At 37.9% G+C, this 17,886-nt stretch overlaps 2 protein-coding genes across 3 annotated transcripts; both read right to left on the bottom strand.

Moving 5' to 3' along the window:
- Window positions 1-611: 611 nt before the first annotated feature.
- Window positions 612-9,168, bottom strand: LOC124154573 (melanoma-associated antigen B18-like). Its single transcript, XM_046528390.1, has 5 exons — window positions 8,785-9,168; window positions 8,544-8,709; window positions 8,141-8,238; window positions 5,809-5,940; window positions 612-913 (listed from the first exon to the last, which is right to left on the bottom strand). The coding sequence occupies exons 1-5, from the start codon at window positions 9,004-9,006 to the stop codon at window positions 824-826; spliced, it is 708 nt and encodes a 235-aa protein (XP_046384346.1). The 5' UTR covers window positions 9,007-9,168; the 3' UTR covers window positions 612-823.
- Window positions 9,169-13,919: 4,751 nt separating this feature from the next.
- On the bottom strand, window positions 13,920-17,872 carry LOC124154571. Of its 2 annotated transcripts, none has more exons than XM_046528387.1 (4): window positions 17,767-17,872; window positions 16,985-17,071; window positions 15,930-16,837; window positions 13,920-14,757 (listed from the first exon to the last, which is right to left on the bottom strand). In XM_046528387.1, the coding sequence occupies exons 2-4, from the start codon at window positions 17,064-17,066 to the stop codon at window positions 14,629-14,631; spliced, it is 1,119 nt and encodes a 372-aa protein (XP_046384343.1). In that variant the 5' UTR covers window positions 17,067-17,071; window positions 17,767-17,872; the 3' UTR covers window positions 13,920-14,628. The 2 variants fall into 2 exon arrangements, with proteins under 2 accessions (XP_046384343.1, XP_046384344.1); XM_046528388.1 differs by lacking the exon at window positions 17,767-17,872 and adding an exon at window positions 17,308-17,597.
- Between the last annotated feature and the right edge of the window lie 14 nt (window positions 17,873-17,886).

Genomic DNA, 17,886 nt, shown 5'->3' with positions numbered 1-17,886 from the left:
TATTCTTCATTGACATATCTATGTGATGAGCACATACTACCCCTGCTCCTGTGACTAAAATCGGCGCGCGTACCGCAATCTTCTCGTAGAGCAGTTATCTGAAAAGTCGTATAAGTGAGGTATTTTATCTCATTGGACTGGGAAAATACGTTTCGTAACCGAGTTTGTCGTATAAGTGAAAAGTTTCATAACTGAGGTTGGAAAAACATGGGTTCATATGGGGTTATTCACCGGACCAAAAAAAATCGGCGTATAAGTGAGGTCATCGCATAACTGAGGGTCGTATAACCGAGGTTCTACTGTATGTAATTTAAATCCTTTAGAGAGGCTTTTGCGCATAGTGAAGGAGAGAGTATTGAAGACTGCACTGTAAAGTGCAAGGCTGTCTAAAGGTCATATGCAACAGCAGAAGAGGACATGTACATAGTGAATGTTGGAGATGATAAGATAATAGTAACGGAATTTACCTAAATGAGGGCCACAACCAGTCAAAAAATCAATTAACACAAGAGGAAACAAGGATGTGACCACCATCATCAGCAAGGATTTATGTTACCAAATAATACGATTACTAAATACTTTTCAACTGAAATTCCCATAGAAAGAAATACTAGAGGTAAAAATACCATTTTTATTTTTTTTAAATATAAAAATACAACTATTCACAAGGCATACATAGATACAAAATATTTTCAAACATTCAAAATCATAATATATAAAAGGAAAAATCAATACTTTGAATTTGGAGAATATCTTCATCCATAGGAAAACTGAGAAAATAACAAAGTTTGTCCCAAAGACTAACAATATTATTTAACTGAAGTCACTCATTTCTGACATTCCTTTCACGATTTTGATTCACTGCTTCCTCAAATTGCTTTTCCCAGGCTTCTGGCTCTGTGTCACCAATTACCTAGGAAAAAAATACACTCATTTCTATTACACTTTCTCCATCATCAAGGTCTTTCGATGTTAGGTGATCACCAAGTTACTTCTACTCATAATTAGGGATAAAAAAATTCTGCCATATCCTAATCAATCTATGAATTTAAAATCTCCAAATAAAGGAGTAGGTAGTAGAATATCAAATGTTCACAGCTGCTATAAGTTGTATAAATTTAGTACTTGATAAGGTAAACTCGCGGCTGAGCTTTAAGCCACAGGGTGCATCCACCGAGTTGCGGATGGCGGGTCAACCTCTAGATATAGAGGCTAGCTGCGAGATAACCGAGTTCTCTCGTTGAATAAGCAGTCGTGGACAAAATGCGGCGGTAATCCGAGGTGGTATGGGTCTATCCCTGGGTGAGATAGGCCATATAAATGATACATTAAACCTGTGAAGATACTGTGACTTGGCGATGAGAGGCCGCCAACAATTATGCCTCACATCACCCGGAGGAGAGGGCAGCAGCTCTTCTTCATATGAGTGAAGGTGGAGACCACGGTGGTCAGTACAGCCATGTGGAAGGCAAGGGGAAACCACCACATTATCATCCCGAGGAGTTGCAGCTACTCCACTCAATTAATATAATGACATGATGGAATTCTCTCCGGTAAAATATTCCGGAGGTAAACTAGTCCCCCATTTGGATCTCCGGGTGGGGACTACCCGAGAGGGTACATCGGTCAATTGTAATAAAGCTATGAGGATAGGTATATGGAACGTGAGATCACTCAGGACTTGTGGTCAGCTAGAAAACCTCAAAGTGGAAATGGAAAGATTGAATATCGACGAGCTAGGAATCAGCGAAATGAATTGGCCTGAGGAGGGAGACTTTTGGAGTGGAAGCTATAGGATTATACACACAGGATCCCTGAACGGTAATGCTGGGGTTGGGATAATGCTCAGAAAGAGTGCCGGAATGCGTGTGAAAAGCTTCCTACAGTACAATGAAAGGATAGTTATGGTAAAGATAAAGACTAGGCCGGTAGATACCGTAGTGGTACAGGTCTACATGCCTACGACAGACTACGAGGATGAAGAAGTTGAAGACGTCTACGATGATATCAAGGAAGTAATCAAACAGGTAAGGGGAGAAGAAAACCTTATTGTTTTAGGTGATTGAAACGCTGTCGTCGGCGAAGGTCAGGATGGAAGAATAACCGGAAAATATGGATTAGGAAATAGAAATGAAAGAGGAGAAAGGCTCCTGGAATTCTGCACAGAACACAAATTGGTGGTTGCCAACACACTATTTAAGAATCACATGCGAAGAAGATACACATGGAAAATGCCAGGAGACAAAAGACGATTTCAACTAGACTATATTTTAGTGAAGCAGAGGTTTAAGAACCAGATTAAGGACTGTAAAAGCTACCCGGGGGCAGATATCGACAGTGATAATAATCTAGTGATGATGAAATGCCATCTGAAATTCAAGAAATCAGCAAAGAACGCCTGGCAATTAGAGAAACTAAAGGAGCCAAAAAATCAACAGGCCTTTCAAGAAGTAAAGGAGTGCAAGATAGGACTAGATCAGTCTGAAAAATCAGTCGAGAATAACTGGACTAACATAAAAAGTGGGTTTCAGAAGGCTGCTACAGAAGTTCTAGGGAGAAGAAAATGTGTTAAGAAAAAGCCATGGATCACGGATGAAGTCCTAGACCTCATTGAAGAAAAGAGAAAGTATAAAAATACGAATAGTGAGGAAGGACAGGCTTGCTACAAGAGAATAAAGAACGAGATTTGCCACAAAGCGAGGAAAGCCAGAGAAGCGTGGATGACGAACATATGTGAGGACGTACAAAATAACCTCATACAAGGGAAAGTGGAAGCGGCCTATAGAATAGTGAGGAACCATTTCAAGGAACGAAACGCAAAATGTAATACCATAAGGGACAAGAATGGAAACATTCTAATTGAAAACGAAGACAAAGCCGAGAGATGGAAGGAATACCTGGAGGAATTATACAACGGAAGCAAGCTTAGCTCAAAAGTTATCGAAGAGGAAGTGAAGTTGTAAAGGATGAATTTGGAGCAAGCATCTTAAGATAGGAATTTGACGCTGCAATTAGAGACCTGCGAAAGAATAAGGCCCCAGGAATAGATGACATTCCAGCAGAGCTAATAAAAAATACAGGAGAAAAGGTCTTAACTCAACTGTATAAAACTATCTGCGATATGTACTCAACAGGAGATTTACCTAGTGACTTCGAGAAGAAAATCATCATTCCCATACCCAAAAAGATGAGAGCTGAGAAGTGCGAAGAATTTAGGACCATAAGCTTGACGACACATGAGTCGAAGATTCTGACAAGAATCATTTACAGGAGAATAGAACAAAGAGCAGAAGAATTCCTGGATGAGGACCAATCCGGATTTAGGAAAAGCAGGGTCACAAGGCAAGCAATTTTGACACTTAGGATGCTCATAGAGAAGAGATTGGAGAAAAACAAACCGACTTTCATAGCATTTGTCGATTTAGAGAAGGCATTTGATAACATGGAATGGAATTCAATGCTTAGAATTCTGAAAGAAATCGGCGTACTCTACAATGATCGTAGAATTATTCATAGTTTGTAAAAAAACCAAGTAGCTGTGATCTAATGCGGACCAAACGGTGCAGAAGCAAGATTAAGAAAAGGGGTGAGACAAGGTTGTGTGCTTTCCCCCTTAATTTTTAATGTTTACATAGAGAAAGCCATCAATGAAATCAAGGAAAAAGCTTCGGGTGTCAATATTCACGGAGAAAAAATTAACATGCTGCGAATTGCTGACGACATAGCAGAGATATTATAATTTGTTAGAGAATTTCCAATATCCCTTAGGATATTTTTCAATTAGTTTTTGGAATCCTCATGACTTCTATAGTAAACCTGCAAATTTTCATGAGAATCGGATGAGAACTATGGCTGAGACAAATTATTTCCCCCTGGAGGCACAAGTGCCTCTGGAGACTGCATTCATTGAAAAACTGCAGTTTCACCCAAACTTCAAATGGTTGTAAAAAAAAGCTATTAGAGATAACCAAAAAATATTTTACACTGTTTCATTCCTACACGGATGGATGAATATTTTCAAGTTTCATCAAAATCCGAGTCAGTGGGTGTCATGCCTGGATGAACTGACATGGAATGACCCTGAGAGCTTTCATCACCAGCTCGGGATATTTTTAACGGCGATAACGTGGTCGTACTTGTACTATTAATGATCTTTGTGAGGCCTGGTTTCGAAAACCACAAATCCGTGGCTGTGTGATCACGGATTCAGTAGAGTGGTTTGCACGAATGCTTCAGGAACACAGAGCTCCCGTCAATGCAGCTAGCATGCGATCACTTCCGTTTTACGTAGGGGATTCTAACGGAAATAATAAGCCCGGTGTGTCCTCGCTTTGATGTAGTAATTCCGATGATTTTGCGTTCAATTTTATTTTTTATAAAGATTGCAGGAAAATTTGAGCAAGAGTGAAAATCATGCATGGATAATCCACAACCCGGATAAACCGCAGCCTGCTGTATCTACAACTTCCCAGACATTCTTCCCTTTACTATTTCCAAACAATTCATGATAAATGTCAGCATGATACAATACATACAACACAAGGACATAGCAGATATTTTAAGGGAGGGAGAAGAGGGCAAAAGGAGCCCTTCCCTCTCTCACTTCAGAGGCTATCCCATTATTCAACAAAAATGTAATACTCTCTGGTTTTTTGGTCCTGTGAACTTAGTAATAGTGCAGTGCATATGAACATTTCTATTGGGAATCGTAGGGAAAAAAAACACTCTTTGTCAAAGTTCTCGTCTCTTCAATATCCTGTACTTATAATCGCACAGAGAAACAGCTTCAGAGTCAAGTGTATAATACATATACACAATTAAATTACGTGCAAATATATAAAAAAAGCACATTCGTTTGATTTTCTCAATTGAAGAATGCAGTATGATGCAATGAGGGTTGATATCTTCCTGAATACAGCAAGTCCTCGATATACGGTGATGCGTTCTGAGATCTGGCTCGTAAATTGATAAACCTCGAGCAAGGCATAGAGGGGAGAAGTAATCCTGCAGTGCATCATAACCGTGCGTTAACACAACATTTGTGATGAGCTGGGACTAACTGATCTAGCTGGGCGCGCGACGTAGCTGAAGCCGAAAAAAATCGCTGTCCACAGGAAGAAAGAATAATACTTTGTTGAGATTATGCCCAAAGTGCGAGTTCCCCTATGTCACACCGCATCGCATCGGCCAACTCCAAAGGCGCCAAACTTGAAATTTCAGGCGAGCTTGAATTTTTCGAATGTTGGTATCTATGAAAGTTCATAAATCGAATGTGCATGTGAAGAGGACTGAAGTATGTTCTACAGAAGAAAGAACCATAATTGACACTCTTGGGCACAGAACAGAAAGAGAACTTAAATGTAGATCAATGATGATAACGTGGCGTAGTGTATATCAACCTAAATGCTATTGCTTACTCATGGAACTTCGAAATAAAGTTCATTTTGTAACCGCCAGGACCAGGACTGGGGTTTATAACTTCGTAATAATGTTTCTTTTATTATAGATTGGATAGCCCTTTTTGTCGAGACCAACAATTTGCTTTGTAATAATGCTGTTTGCATTTAAGAGAGTCTACCATAATTAACTACTGGCTTTGATCACTGAAATACCCTAATGAATAGGTGGAAGTTTAAAGGAATCCTTGGTATGAACATCTTTCAAGCAAAAGTGATGCACCTTTTTAGATGGAGATTAATAAATAATAACCACCATTGTACAAGGTACATAGAAGAGTAAGCAATAACAAAAATGCTGAATCTACAGAGAAAAGCACATCAAACAGTCAAATATAAAATTAACACTCACCTTACAAGCGAATTCCAATATCTCCTTTTTGCTAATTTCTTCGTCAGCCCTCTTACCCCATCGAAACTCATATTCAGCAGGGTCTGTTCCAGGAATGACACTCCAGTCCAAATATGCTGATCGTATAAACTTCTGAAATTGTCAATTCATAACATTTTGGAGAAAATGGGCAGCAATAAAAGTAATAAAGTATACATGGGTCTTGACGCTTTAAGTTCATTCCATCATTTTGAATAAACCAAACCTTTACACTTGCAGGTAAGGGTTTCAAGAAATTTACATTATATTTTGTCCATGATCTCACAGTGACCAAGAAATAATTTTAGCCTCATTCATCCAGATGTTTTTTAAGTATGAGTGGTAGCAATTTGGCCTTTGATTCAAACCTGCCACTAGGTGCAACAAGATGTAAAGTTGTGTTTATTCTAAAAGAGCAAAATTCCAAAATGGAAAGGAGGAAATGAGGAGTGGGTTGGAAACTCTTGCTCACTATAGGACTTTTTCAGGGATTTTTTTGCAAGTTTGGTAAGCACAATCACAATGAGTTTTTCCCAAGTATGCACATGAGTAAATTGATCAATGATGGCCAAGGTTTCAAGGACCGAATTGTTCGGTTGAACACGAGATAATGCAGTATATTATAAATTCAATAACTAAAATGACAAGGCTGGACCCAAAGACGTAGCTTGGCAGAAAGACATCTCTCTGTATGTGATCCAAGTACAATTCACCCCGAGGAGAGGATTCATAAAAGATGTTTCCAAACCAAATAAGGCTCCTTCCCCATTAGCCTAGTCAATAAATCTTGATCAGAGCGAAACAACGAGATTAATACATTATGCCTTGAGGAGCATTACCGTACTCTAAAGAATTCTACCTTGTGTAACTCGCATTGTGGTTTGGAGTGTATCAGACACAAAAAAAATTAGGTTGATCTGCTAATGCAACAAATCATAAAAACGTATCAGTGGCTACATCATAAGCTGAAAATAATCATACAACTAGAATGGCAATTGCATATACATAAAACTATGACAAAAGAAAAGAAGATGGGATCCAGTAGATATCACACGACAATGACACCTTGGTAATTAGTTGATGCCAATCAAGAAAAGCTTCAATATGATTTTCCCTGAAGGTACAATGACAAGATAATTGACTACTTGTTGATGTTTTTTGGGTGTGCCCACTTACTTATTCTGTTTGCTGCCAAAGATATTGTGGTTAATGCTGGTCACTTTTGAGGTCCCTGAGGGAATGAAGATAGTTTTCCGTGGAAGGTATTTATAAGAGTTCATGGAGGGCAGGAGGTTGAAAGGGAGAGGTGAAGGAGTTGTCATTTAATTTTTATATAACTTCAGAGCAGGATCCCATGTGTGGCTGATTTTTAAGGCACTGTCCCTATAAAAGTTCTGGTCACATTTCCAAATTTCCAACCTCCTTTCCTCCATAAAACCTTGTAAATATCCTCCAAGAAAATCTATCTGTAAATCCACAAAAAAAGAAAGCTGGCCACAAACATTGAACCAAATAAGTACACAGGGCACACCCGAAAAATATCATCAAGAGATGCAATGACCCACAAAAGCTTCAACAAAGAAATTGACTACTTGATACCATAGACAATGGCTGCAGAGTTCTCTCAGGAAGAACTTCTCACTCTCTACCTACAGTTCTCATCTTGAGAATTCTGACAACTAGTTCAGAGCCAGGTAGGTAAGCAATGAAGTTGTTTGTGTTTTATTAATCCTGCACATCAAATAATTAAGTTGCTTGGTCTATGAAGTTTCATGTTTTTTGTTAAGTTTGTTAAATTAGTGATTGGCATCTGAATGAGTCAGAAAACAAGTTTTTTAAATCAAACAATCACTGAGTAGCTATTTTAAACTGGATAATCACAAAAAGTGATGATGATAGCTACCTCAATACTCCACGTCAGAGGTTTATGACGTCGAGTATAAATGAGTGGGTGAATTATATAAATGCCATAGGTGTCATTGGCATCAATGGTCACTTGGAGTCTGTAACATTCATAGTCAATCATCAATTTATTTGATGGCCATGTTGTAACAACAATACATTTGACCCCAATGTCATTTACATAATTGACCCACTAGTCAGCTGGGTTAGTATTTGTGAAGTATTCATCCTACTGTGCAACCAAATCCTTTATTTTATCTCTATGGTATTCTCATTTTAAGTCAATAATAGTTCTGCAAAATTATCAAATGAAACACAAGAACCTGAAGATGATGGAACGAGATTAATCAAGAAAGTATTTTTTTTAATTACGGGGATTTCTATAAAAGTTTAAAGAAAATAATTGGATCACCCTTTTAATTGTAGCCTCAGCATCACCAAAATATCCATGCTTTTTATCAACTTTGGGATTTAAAATTTTCAAATGCTTCAACACATCAAAAAGAGAACCTGAAAAAAAAAATAGAAAACTGTAAACAATTTTAAACTTGGAATTTGATTACTCTTCGATAAAAAATAGAATCAGTCTTAAACTGCATGAGTAAGGAAATCAAGTTATTAATCAATTATCTATTGATATCATGCAATAAAGATCATCATAGCGGTCGAAGGCATTTACCACGATAGATTAAATGCCTTCACAGGCAGTAAATCGCAAACTGGAACTCAGTTATGTTATTGAATTTTACATAATACGATAGCACCACTTACGTAGAAACCGCGAAGTAGACGAATTCTATTGCTATATAACTTACTTTCAGCCATTACTCCGTTGCTCATGAAAATTAGGGTTAGAACCAGTAATAATAAGGTTCTATCGGCCTCTACTTCCCTGGGAAAAACATTTTCCTTACAACGCAGGCGATTGACCAATGCGTACTGCTTATTTGGGTCGATGTCAATAAGTTCTAAGTTCAGGGTCTGGAATCGAATATTTTATTAATTGTGATACATATCCATTTATGTACTTAATTAACAGTAGCACTTAAAACTCACTTCTTTCAACATGGTTTTCACCCTCTTTATCACGTTTATAAAGTGTCTCTTCTTTTCTTTAAGAACAAATTTTACGATATCTTGCCGCTTGATTAAGTTGAACAGTTTTTCGTCGCGGAGAATGTACAAAGCTGTATCATTAACTAATGAGTTAAGCTCTTCGGGAGACAGTTCAGTCTCAGTTGACTGACTTTCCGACATTTCGTCAGTGAGCCCTCTCATCTCTCTTTAAAATATACCACCAAATTTAGATTGAACAAATGTCCGATAAAACGAACAGTAACTCTGATAAAAATCGACACCGAAAAATTATCTCATACAACCGCTAACAACAATCACGGATGAATGTATTGATGCCGTCACCCAAAATCGGTCGAGCTCACCGTTAGGCAATTGTTTATTTTTCGCGGTTCAAAAAGCGCGGCTTGTTTTAAAATGTACCCTGTTGCACCCGCATCCAATGCTTCCACTTTGTTAACCAAATGAGCACAAGTCAAGCCCATTTAATTTTCCACGCTGCATTTTATAATTACAAGTAAATTATAATTGACCAAACGGCTCATAATTCTCAGAATGAAATTGAATAGTATATATTCAGTGCAGGGGTGCCGACTTACAAAAAATATTGGGGGGGCCCAAACCGGGGATCTTGTCCCAGGAAATTTTATAAGTAGTGAGTTTTTAGTTTTTTAAGCATTTTAGAAGAGTCATATGATCAGCATTAGAACCCAGATAACTCGAATCCTGATATCTGGATACTCCGGGGAAAATCAACAAGCCTGGCACATTTTTTCGTCACACCCATAACCAATTTTTGAGGGGGCCCGGGCCCCCTCAGGCCCCATGGAGTCGGCGCCACTGATTCAGTGAGATTCTTATCGTTACAAAGATAAAATTCTATTGTTTACATATCAATTGATATTGACTGTCAAACTCCCAGTCCAACTTTAGGTCCTTTTTATCGTCCTGACGGATTCTTTTTTGGGAGAATAAGGTTAGTTCCTGCCCTAACTAAAGATCATGGTCCTATACAGCTGGGTTGGTTCTTACCCACAGAGCAGAAATACGTAGTGGATATCACATATTTTACGTCTCAGAGACATTCTGAGAACTTCAGACACATCTCTGAGATGTCACTGTGTCCAAAAAAATGGTCCCTGAGATGTCTCGTGAGACTTTGTACTATGGTATGCTATAAATTTAGGCAAAAAATAAATATATGCAAATTATACAGTTATGGCCTACTTTTCTTGATCATTTTTCGCGACAAGTTTTTGATGGATGACCTTTTGCAAATAGAAACCCATATTAATTGTCGCGATTTTAATAATCGCAACTGCAGAATTGCACCGAAAGATATATATGGAAGGCATTGATGGCATTTACATGCGTTTTTTTTTAATTTCTGAGCGTCTCACGATTGCATCTCTAAAACATATGCAATATTCGAGACCATAGTGAGACGTCTCTGATAGGTTCGTTGCTATGTACATCATCCGGGATATTAGTTAACCTTCTAGGCACAGCACGAGTGCTTTTTCATTTCTTCGCACTATTAGGTGGCAAAAATCCTTGACGCTCATAGTAGCTGTTTGTTTTGAAACACTCTATACAGCCTTCTTGCTGGATCAATTCAGAGCTATATGAAGGGGTGTGTATACTACACGTAAGACATCGTTTAAGTGTTAGACTACACTAATATAATAGTGCATTAACGTTTCAAGTTGAAGCTCTGAGCCATGCTTTGACTTAATAATGTCTTTTCTTATATGTTCCGATCAGGTACATTGCACATGAACTCGGGAGTTCAAATATTATGCCTGCCAGAAGGTTAAAGTAGTCTAAACTACAGCGGATGCTTATGAGAAATCCGTGAACAATTTTTTATTGGCATAACCTTTGGTTGCTGTTAACAGTGATCAGCCACTCACTTCTTGTGTCCATCCTAAATAAAATGTATCTCACAAACCTGTTTCTTATGGGCAAAATATTTTTTACAATTTTCCAGAATTTTAATCCAGTTAAATAAATGCTCTAAAGTGGTGATTAATAGCTAATAAACTTAGGAGATTAACCATAACAAAATAATGATGAAGGCTAGACAATTTTTGCAAATATCCCTTGAAAAATTAATAGAATTCAAGAGCTCTTAAAGAAAATTAAATTACATGAATTTCTTCCACAATCTAATATAAAAAACTTGTAACCAGTGAGAAATGGGTGGTGGAATCCACGTGGAGATGTAACGTGGATACCACGTGTTTTTGGTCGTGGAATCAATGTGGAACCCACGTGGAAATTTGGTGGAAAAATTAAAACAGCAGGAGGTGCTGTCCTATAACCATTAAAACCTCAACCACTCTATATCTAAACCTTTTATATATGTGTCTACGATTTTTCATGTGCTCTCATGGCTGCCTTTCCACGAATTATATAAAAATAGAATGTGCGATACATTTTCACATAACTAGTGTGGTTTCAGGATGATAAATGACGCAATGTCACCAGAGGGTTAAGTTCCACAAATTAGAAATTCTTTTTAACATTTTATGCTAATCACCACAAATCCATTTGAAATCAACGTGGATTCCACGTGGGTCCAACCACTCAATATCCACCACCACCATATATCCACGAGTCAACGTGGATTCCACCACTCATTTCTCACTGGGTAGGCATTTTATAAAACTTTTTCATGGTGTATTTAATTAAACTTTGTAAATTATTCATACACCAGCACCACACAATACTAGGGATTACCGAGGGTTGTTGCATCTTCACTTTTTATAAAATTCTGAGGCCAACTTTCCCAAGTCCAACGCTGCACCTTTTGATAAATAACAATTTGTTGCTATTAAGGGATAGACACAAATAATTTACTCAACTGGTTATTTATTTTTCCTTTGGAGTCCTTCATGGCTATCTTCATTTACATATGTTACAACTAATAGTGGTATTCCATATTCCTTACTTATGCACGGTCCATTCAGATTGACACTTTGAACTAAGCAAAAAATTTGATTTGTGAGTCTGACTGATGACTTTGACATTTTAAATTATTTGAAATCTTATCAATATTAACTCTTTGGCTGCGGGAGTTAATGATTTTGGCAGCAGGAAGTGCAGAAGAGAGCCCCTTTGCAGGAGGCACCGTCTGCCATGAGGGCTGGTCTGGTAGATATAGCCCCTTAGCAATCCTTATGGTAACCTATAGTGCCCAAGTGCAAGATATCCATGAAGAAATAAAAATGTTGAGTAAATAACACAGTCAGGGTGCAAAACGTATAAAAACGTTTATGTATTCTAAGGGGTAAGGGATTTTGGGGGTAACCCACATCAAAACTTTAGAATGGTCAACATTACCTTTCCTATTCAGGAGACCCCATCAGGGCAAATATTTTAAAATCTTCTAATGTTTACTTCACCAATTGTGCTTTCCAAAGAGTAGTCACAACCACAAGCCTTTGCTCTGTGAATAATACCAGTAGCCTTTCTCCTGTTTAATTTCTTTATCCAAATCCATATTTTCACTATTTTTTCATCTAGTCCTCTGATGATGACAGCAGTCCAATTTCCTAATCCATTCCATACGTATAAAAGAGGATGTCTGTTCTTCTGTCCTCTATGCATTTCCATACAGCTGCACTCTTTCCAACCGAAGTTTGTACATAGGTGCATCTCATGCTCTCAAACCCTCAAGTGCTACTTTCGGAAGCTTCCGATGCTTCAATTTCTTACCTCCAATTACCTTCTTTACGTACTTTCACACAACGTCTGTGGTTGGACATTCTGCCGGATAGATACACCTCTAGACATGCTCAAAGGGAAAACAATACTCAAAGGACTCTACCCTTAACTATTAACCCTCTTGGTGCAAACCTTTTAGCTCAGGCATGCGTTCACGCGGCATTATTGGTCTACGCCAGTACAGACACACATAACGATCAACGTTGTGGAGCTGGGTATAAGCTGATCTCGAGCACGGTATACAGAAATACTTTTTTCCCATTGTTTGTGGTCACATATGCATACCATCATCATACATGCTTTGTTCCATTACTTTAAAATTTCACCATGCGACCATGAATTCCAAGTTTCCCACTTCCGAGGATACTATCCTTCCCGAGCAACGCTGGGTCGCCTGCTAATGCAATATAATTTTTACCTTAATTACCAGCTTAATTACTTCTACCATATCTTAATAGACATCCTCCACAGCTTCATAGTCAGTTCTTGGCAAATCAACCACTACAGTACCTCCAGGTTTTGTCTTGATCCTAAACACGATTAATCTTTCATTATACCACAGGAAGCTTTTCACAAACCAACCTTTCTGAGCCATATCCTGATTCCAGTATTGCCTCTTGCAAATCCTGTGTATATGACTCGGCAGCTTCCACTCCTACTTTGATCCCCTTCATTTCACAACAGGATTCAAAAATATGTACGACCTCAGTTATTCTCTGAAATTTCATACTTTGATCAACAATTCATCCACATGTTCGAAGTGATCTCATGTTCCGTGTTATGTTCGTTAAAATTAAGTAACATTTGACCATCGCACCATCTTGGGTAATCCCAAAGAAGATCCAAACTGGGGACTAGTTTACCTCTGAAATATTATGTACAAGAGAGTTTCATGTCTTGGAATTGGGTGAGTGTAGTGTCCGTGTCTCCTCTGGATAATTATAAGGTGGTCTCCTATTGCCTATCATAGGTATCACAGAACTACAGCCATTGAAGAAAATGTTACCTCGCCTACAAGGCATAACTATAGCTGTGTTGACCGCGACAGTCTCCACCTTCACTAACATCAAGAAGGGGTACTACCATCTCTTCTGGGTGATGGGAAGGATAATTGTTGGTGGCCTCCTGTCACCAATTCACAGCATCTTCAAAGACTTTGAGAATAGATTGAACGGCCTATCATACCAAAGGATAAAGCAACACCCCTTTAGAATGCTATCACTTTTTGTCCAAGACTGCTTATTTGACAAATAAACTCACTTGTGTCACACCAAAAATTTACATATTGAGGTCAACCCACAAACCGCAACCAGGTGGATACACGCACTAGCTTTAAGACCAGCTATAAATTAATTGAAGATTTTTAAAAGAGGAAATAAGAAACGACATTACTGAAACAGTTTACTGTAAACAACTAAAAAAATATTTCCACTATAAAAAGAGGCATCACTTTCTGTATCACTACACATTATTGAACAATGCAAACATAGAGCATTGTAAAATTACCTGCTCCTATTGGCAACACTATGCCCTTGTATTTAGGAGATAAAAATGTGAAAAGAACCTCCACGACAGAATGTATTTTCCACTTAATAACGCATCATCTTAACCTAACGTTTTTAAATAAACATTAAAATATACCCTAAATTATTATTATCCATGAAATCATGTATGCAAACATAATACACAGACGTTGCATAGTTCACATATCATTCAAACACCATTTTCCACAGTTCATCAAGAGTTAACAGGCGAATCTCAGTAGGATTCAATGACATCAATAAGTTTCAACAGCAATACCAATGTAATTTACTCCATACAAATTATCCAATTTATAAAAAGATAAGGTAAACATTATGAATATATGCATACATGTATTTACAAAAGGAGAAAGGGAGGAACATAGGAGTAGACATAGCAAGAACAATTAAATTGTAATAATCATGTAAACAGGTGGGTATTGGAAAAAAGAATAAATCAAAATAAGAAAAAAACATCTGGGATAGCAGATTCAGTTACAAAACTGAAATTACCCTTAAAAATGAATCCTTGGAATGAAAAACTATTAAATATACCTCAATTGGGCAAATTTGAATTTCAACAGTTTTTAATGGTCACTCGGAGGCTCCCACTGATGAGGTTAATTTTTCTTCCCAAATCGCCATCGTCTTCATCCAACCTTGACTTTTTCCTCAATCCACGACTATCCATGTAACCATAATCATCCTACAAAGAAGATATGATTCAATAAGTAACCATTGAAAGCAAAAAAAATGCATACACACCACCTAACAGGGGCGGATCCAGGATTTTTTCTGGGGGGGCACAAGGGTCTGACAGGTCTTCTCATATTTGAGATTTAAAACAAAATACAATAATTACCGAAGATAATATTCTCTTTATTTTGATATGAAAGTTATAATTATTAAATTAAATGATCGAGGCTCCGTAATACAAAAAATAAAATGAGTGTAATGATAACATCTATTCTATTAATCTAGTCTATTTTTTAAGTGTCTGGGGGGCACATTCCCCCCACCCGCCTAAATCTCCCTATGCCTCCTAATTTAAAATACTATCTATGAAATGGCAAGGCAAGAAATTTTACTCAGAGCATTCTTTAGGGCTGTTATACTAAAAGCCCATACGTTGTGCTCATTCAATATTTCCATTGAGGGAGGCTGAGAATATGATATGTAGCTGCCTACTCCCCAGCTGAGCGAGAGCTATAAGACCTCCCTCCCCTTGAATGTGCCCAATCAAGCAGATGCAGAGTAAATTTACCTTTACCCAGTGGTGGTTAATTGGCTACTTGGAAGAAATTTTTCGTGATTACCCAGAAGAAATTAGTCTTCCTACATGTTCATCACCCCATAGGCTGCAAGTAACTTGGTTCACAGGTTCCGTCCACCCATAAAATAGGCCCAGAAAGATGCTCTCAACTGAGGGCCCCAATAACTGTCATACCACCCCGGCAGGATCTTTTCTTACCACAGTCAAGTTGAGGGCTATGTTTTGTCCCTATTATGAAATTTTGGATGATTTAATCAGATGTCACTCTTATGCTCTGTTACACTGAAACCTGAACTAGGAGAGTTGATCCTTACAGAAAATATAGAAATGCAATATGTATCCTTGAAAGCTAGTGCCAGCGTAATGTCAAAGGTAGAATATTTAAGCATCTCAGCAGTAAAATAGCCATACTCATTCAAAACAAATTTTTGTTTTTAAATACCATCACCAGGTAATTATTCTACCACAACAATGAGATTAGGAACATCACCAGAAATGAGTATACAAAACAGTATTTCATAGCTGTCTAAACGAACAGAATGGTCAGGTATAAGGCTATTGCAGCGAATATGATAAAGGACATCACCTGAAACTAAATTGCTTACCCAGTCATCAAATTCAGGAGCATACTTCAAACTTCCATACTGTCTATTTTTCTGACTTTGTAGATGCATGAAGTGGTTCCCACTAGTTGGACTGCTGAAGGCACCATCTCCATGTGATACATTTGGCACATTTATTAAATGGTCACATCTTCCAGCCCTAGAGGCCTTCAGCTTTTGATTTGATGCACCTTTATCACTCTTGTAGAAACGTTCATTCGCATAATAGTCTTTTCCGACGTCACCACCTTCGTTCAATTGTAGTTCATCCAGACAGTCACATAATCCATCAAAATCCCGATACTCATGTTTGCTGAAGCCATGGAAAGATTCTCTTCTTCGGAATGACGTCAATGGTTTACAATGGTAAGAACGATTACCTACGACACAGTCAAAATCATCATCTTTTTCGCGTTTCAGCTGAACTGATTCCTCAAGTTGGCCACATGGTTTCCATTCCTTGGTTTTTTGTACACTTGGATTTGGATAAAAATTACCCATACTTTTTCTCGAATGTACACCCGCTTTTGGCTCGTGAAAATTGCTCTGGACACATGCCGGTTCCTTAAAATCAGCCCATTCACCAACACCACTCTTCCTTAAGCCTTTGAAAGAGTTTTCTTTTTCCTTTTGCACATACTTATAGGCACCAATATCAGAGGTTCTGGGTTTCCTCGTTTTAAGATTGCTGGGCGGGTTACTCTGCTGCAATTTATTTGAACTAGAGCCTTTCTGTTTAGATACCAATTTCACTAAATGCTCACAGTTCTTTCCTTTGTTAATAAACAAAAGCTGTCCATTATCGTTGATGTGTGATTTGATTTCCGGAATATCTCCCAAAAGTTCCTCAATGGAACGGTAACCTAAAGTTTTGTAAGGAATGTGGGAACCAGCCAAAGTTTTATAATCCCCTGTGATGAATGACAAAATAAGAAATCAGCATTAAGGGCGTTATCTCAATGAAAATTTTAAATCATGCTAAATATTTATCGTCATAAATAAATATATAAACATGGAAATCAAGAAAGGTCGAAAACGAAGATATATTTCAAACTTACTATTGATATCTTTGAGTAGAACACCACCCTTTTGAGAGGTAATGACAGACTTCACGATCTCAAATACTTCACATTTGTCCATTGTGCCTGGATGAAAAATGGCCATAAACAACATTAATGCAGCTCACGACCAAAACGTGTAACATATTAAGATTATAACTTAAATGCGTTGATATTGAAGTTCCCAATAGCCCTCAAAATTAAATTTAACAGAACAGCCTTGAAAACGAGCATTAATATTTAACCATAACGCGGTACATAATCAGGTCGTGCAACAAATGGGAATGTTTAGGACAACTACACTGAAATATTCATTGTCTAACCTTAGTACTAGTAACAGCAGAGACAGTCATTGGTAATCAGGTTGGGTCCAAAATTAAGGCTTGTTCACAGGGATCAATTTAATATACGTTATACTCTACACAAGAAATAATAAACTGGAACATCTCATAAAACGACTCAAACCCAAAGTATGCGTCTGCCAGGCCTCGCTGCGCCAACGCACAACCCATTTAGCCAATAAACGATGAACAAATAAAATGAACGTAATTCAAGACCATTGCCATCAACTTCGACCGCCTATATCAATGACATACAGCTACAATTAACAACCGTGTCCATCCCGAAAAGAACATGAGCCCTGACTGAGATCACATATTGTTAACATACTGCCAATATCCTACTCCCAAAATACGAGAGATAAAAGGATACCAAACGACGACAAAACGTTCCACATATTCGGCAATTGCAATTTTTACAGCACTGTTGGTGATATTTCTTACCAATTTCTATGAATGCAGTTATCAGACTACAGGTTTAGCCACGGTTTATCCTCAGAGTCACTCTGAGGGCTTATTAGGTTTATCTTTCAACAGCTTCATTCGCATTCTAGCGCAATCAAG

Source organism: Ischnura elegans, chromosome 2 (assembly GCF_921293095.1).
Source record: "Ischnura elegans chromosome 2, ioIscEleg1.1, whole genome shotgun sequence".
Classification (NCBI taxonomy): domain Eukaryota; kingdom Metazoa; phylum Arthropoda; class Insecta; order Odonata; family Coenagrionidae; genus Ischnura; species Ischnura elegans.
The sequence above is the reverse complement of the archived record's forward strand: the minus strand, read 5'-3'. Positions and strand labels throughout refer to the sequence as shown.

Excerpts from the sequence above, each read along its gene's own strand:
- LOC124154573 (XM_046528390.1), bottom strand. The coding sequence starts at position 9,006 with ATGAGAGGGCTCACTGACGAAATGTCGGAAAGTCAGTCAACTGAGACT. Across the intron at positions 8,239-8,543 it reads CAACGGAGTAATGGCTGAAA|GTTCTCTTTTTGATGTGTTG; the intron begins GTAAGTTATATA and ends TTTTTTTTTCAG. Across the intron at positions 914-5,808 it reads TATTGGAATTCGCTTGTAAG|GTAATTGGTGACACAGAGCC; the intron begins GTGAGTGTTAAT and ends TTTTTTTCCTAG.
- LOC124154571 (XM_046528387.1), bottom strand. The coding sequence starts at position 17,066 with ATGGACAAATGTGAAGTATTTGAGATCGTGAAGTCTGTCATTACCTCT. Across the intron at positions 16,838-16,984 it reads TCTACTCAAAGATATCAATA|GGGATTATAAAACTTTGGCT; the intron begins GTAAGTTTGAAA and ends CATTCATCACAG. Across the intron at positions 14,758-15,929 it reads CTCCTGAATTTGATGACTGG|GATGATTATGGTTACATGGA; the intron begins GTAAGCAATTTA and ends TCTTCTTTGTAG.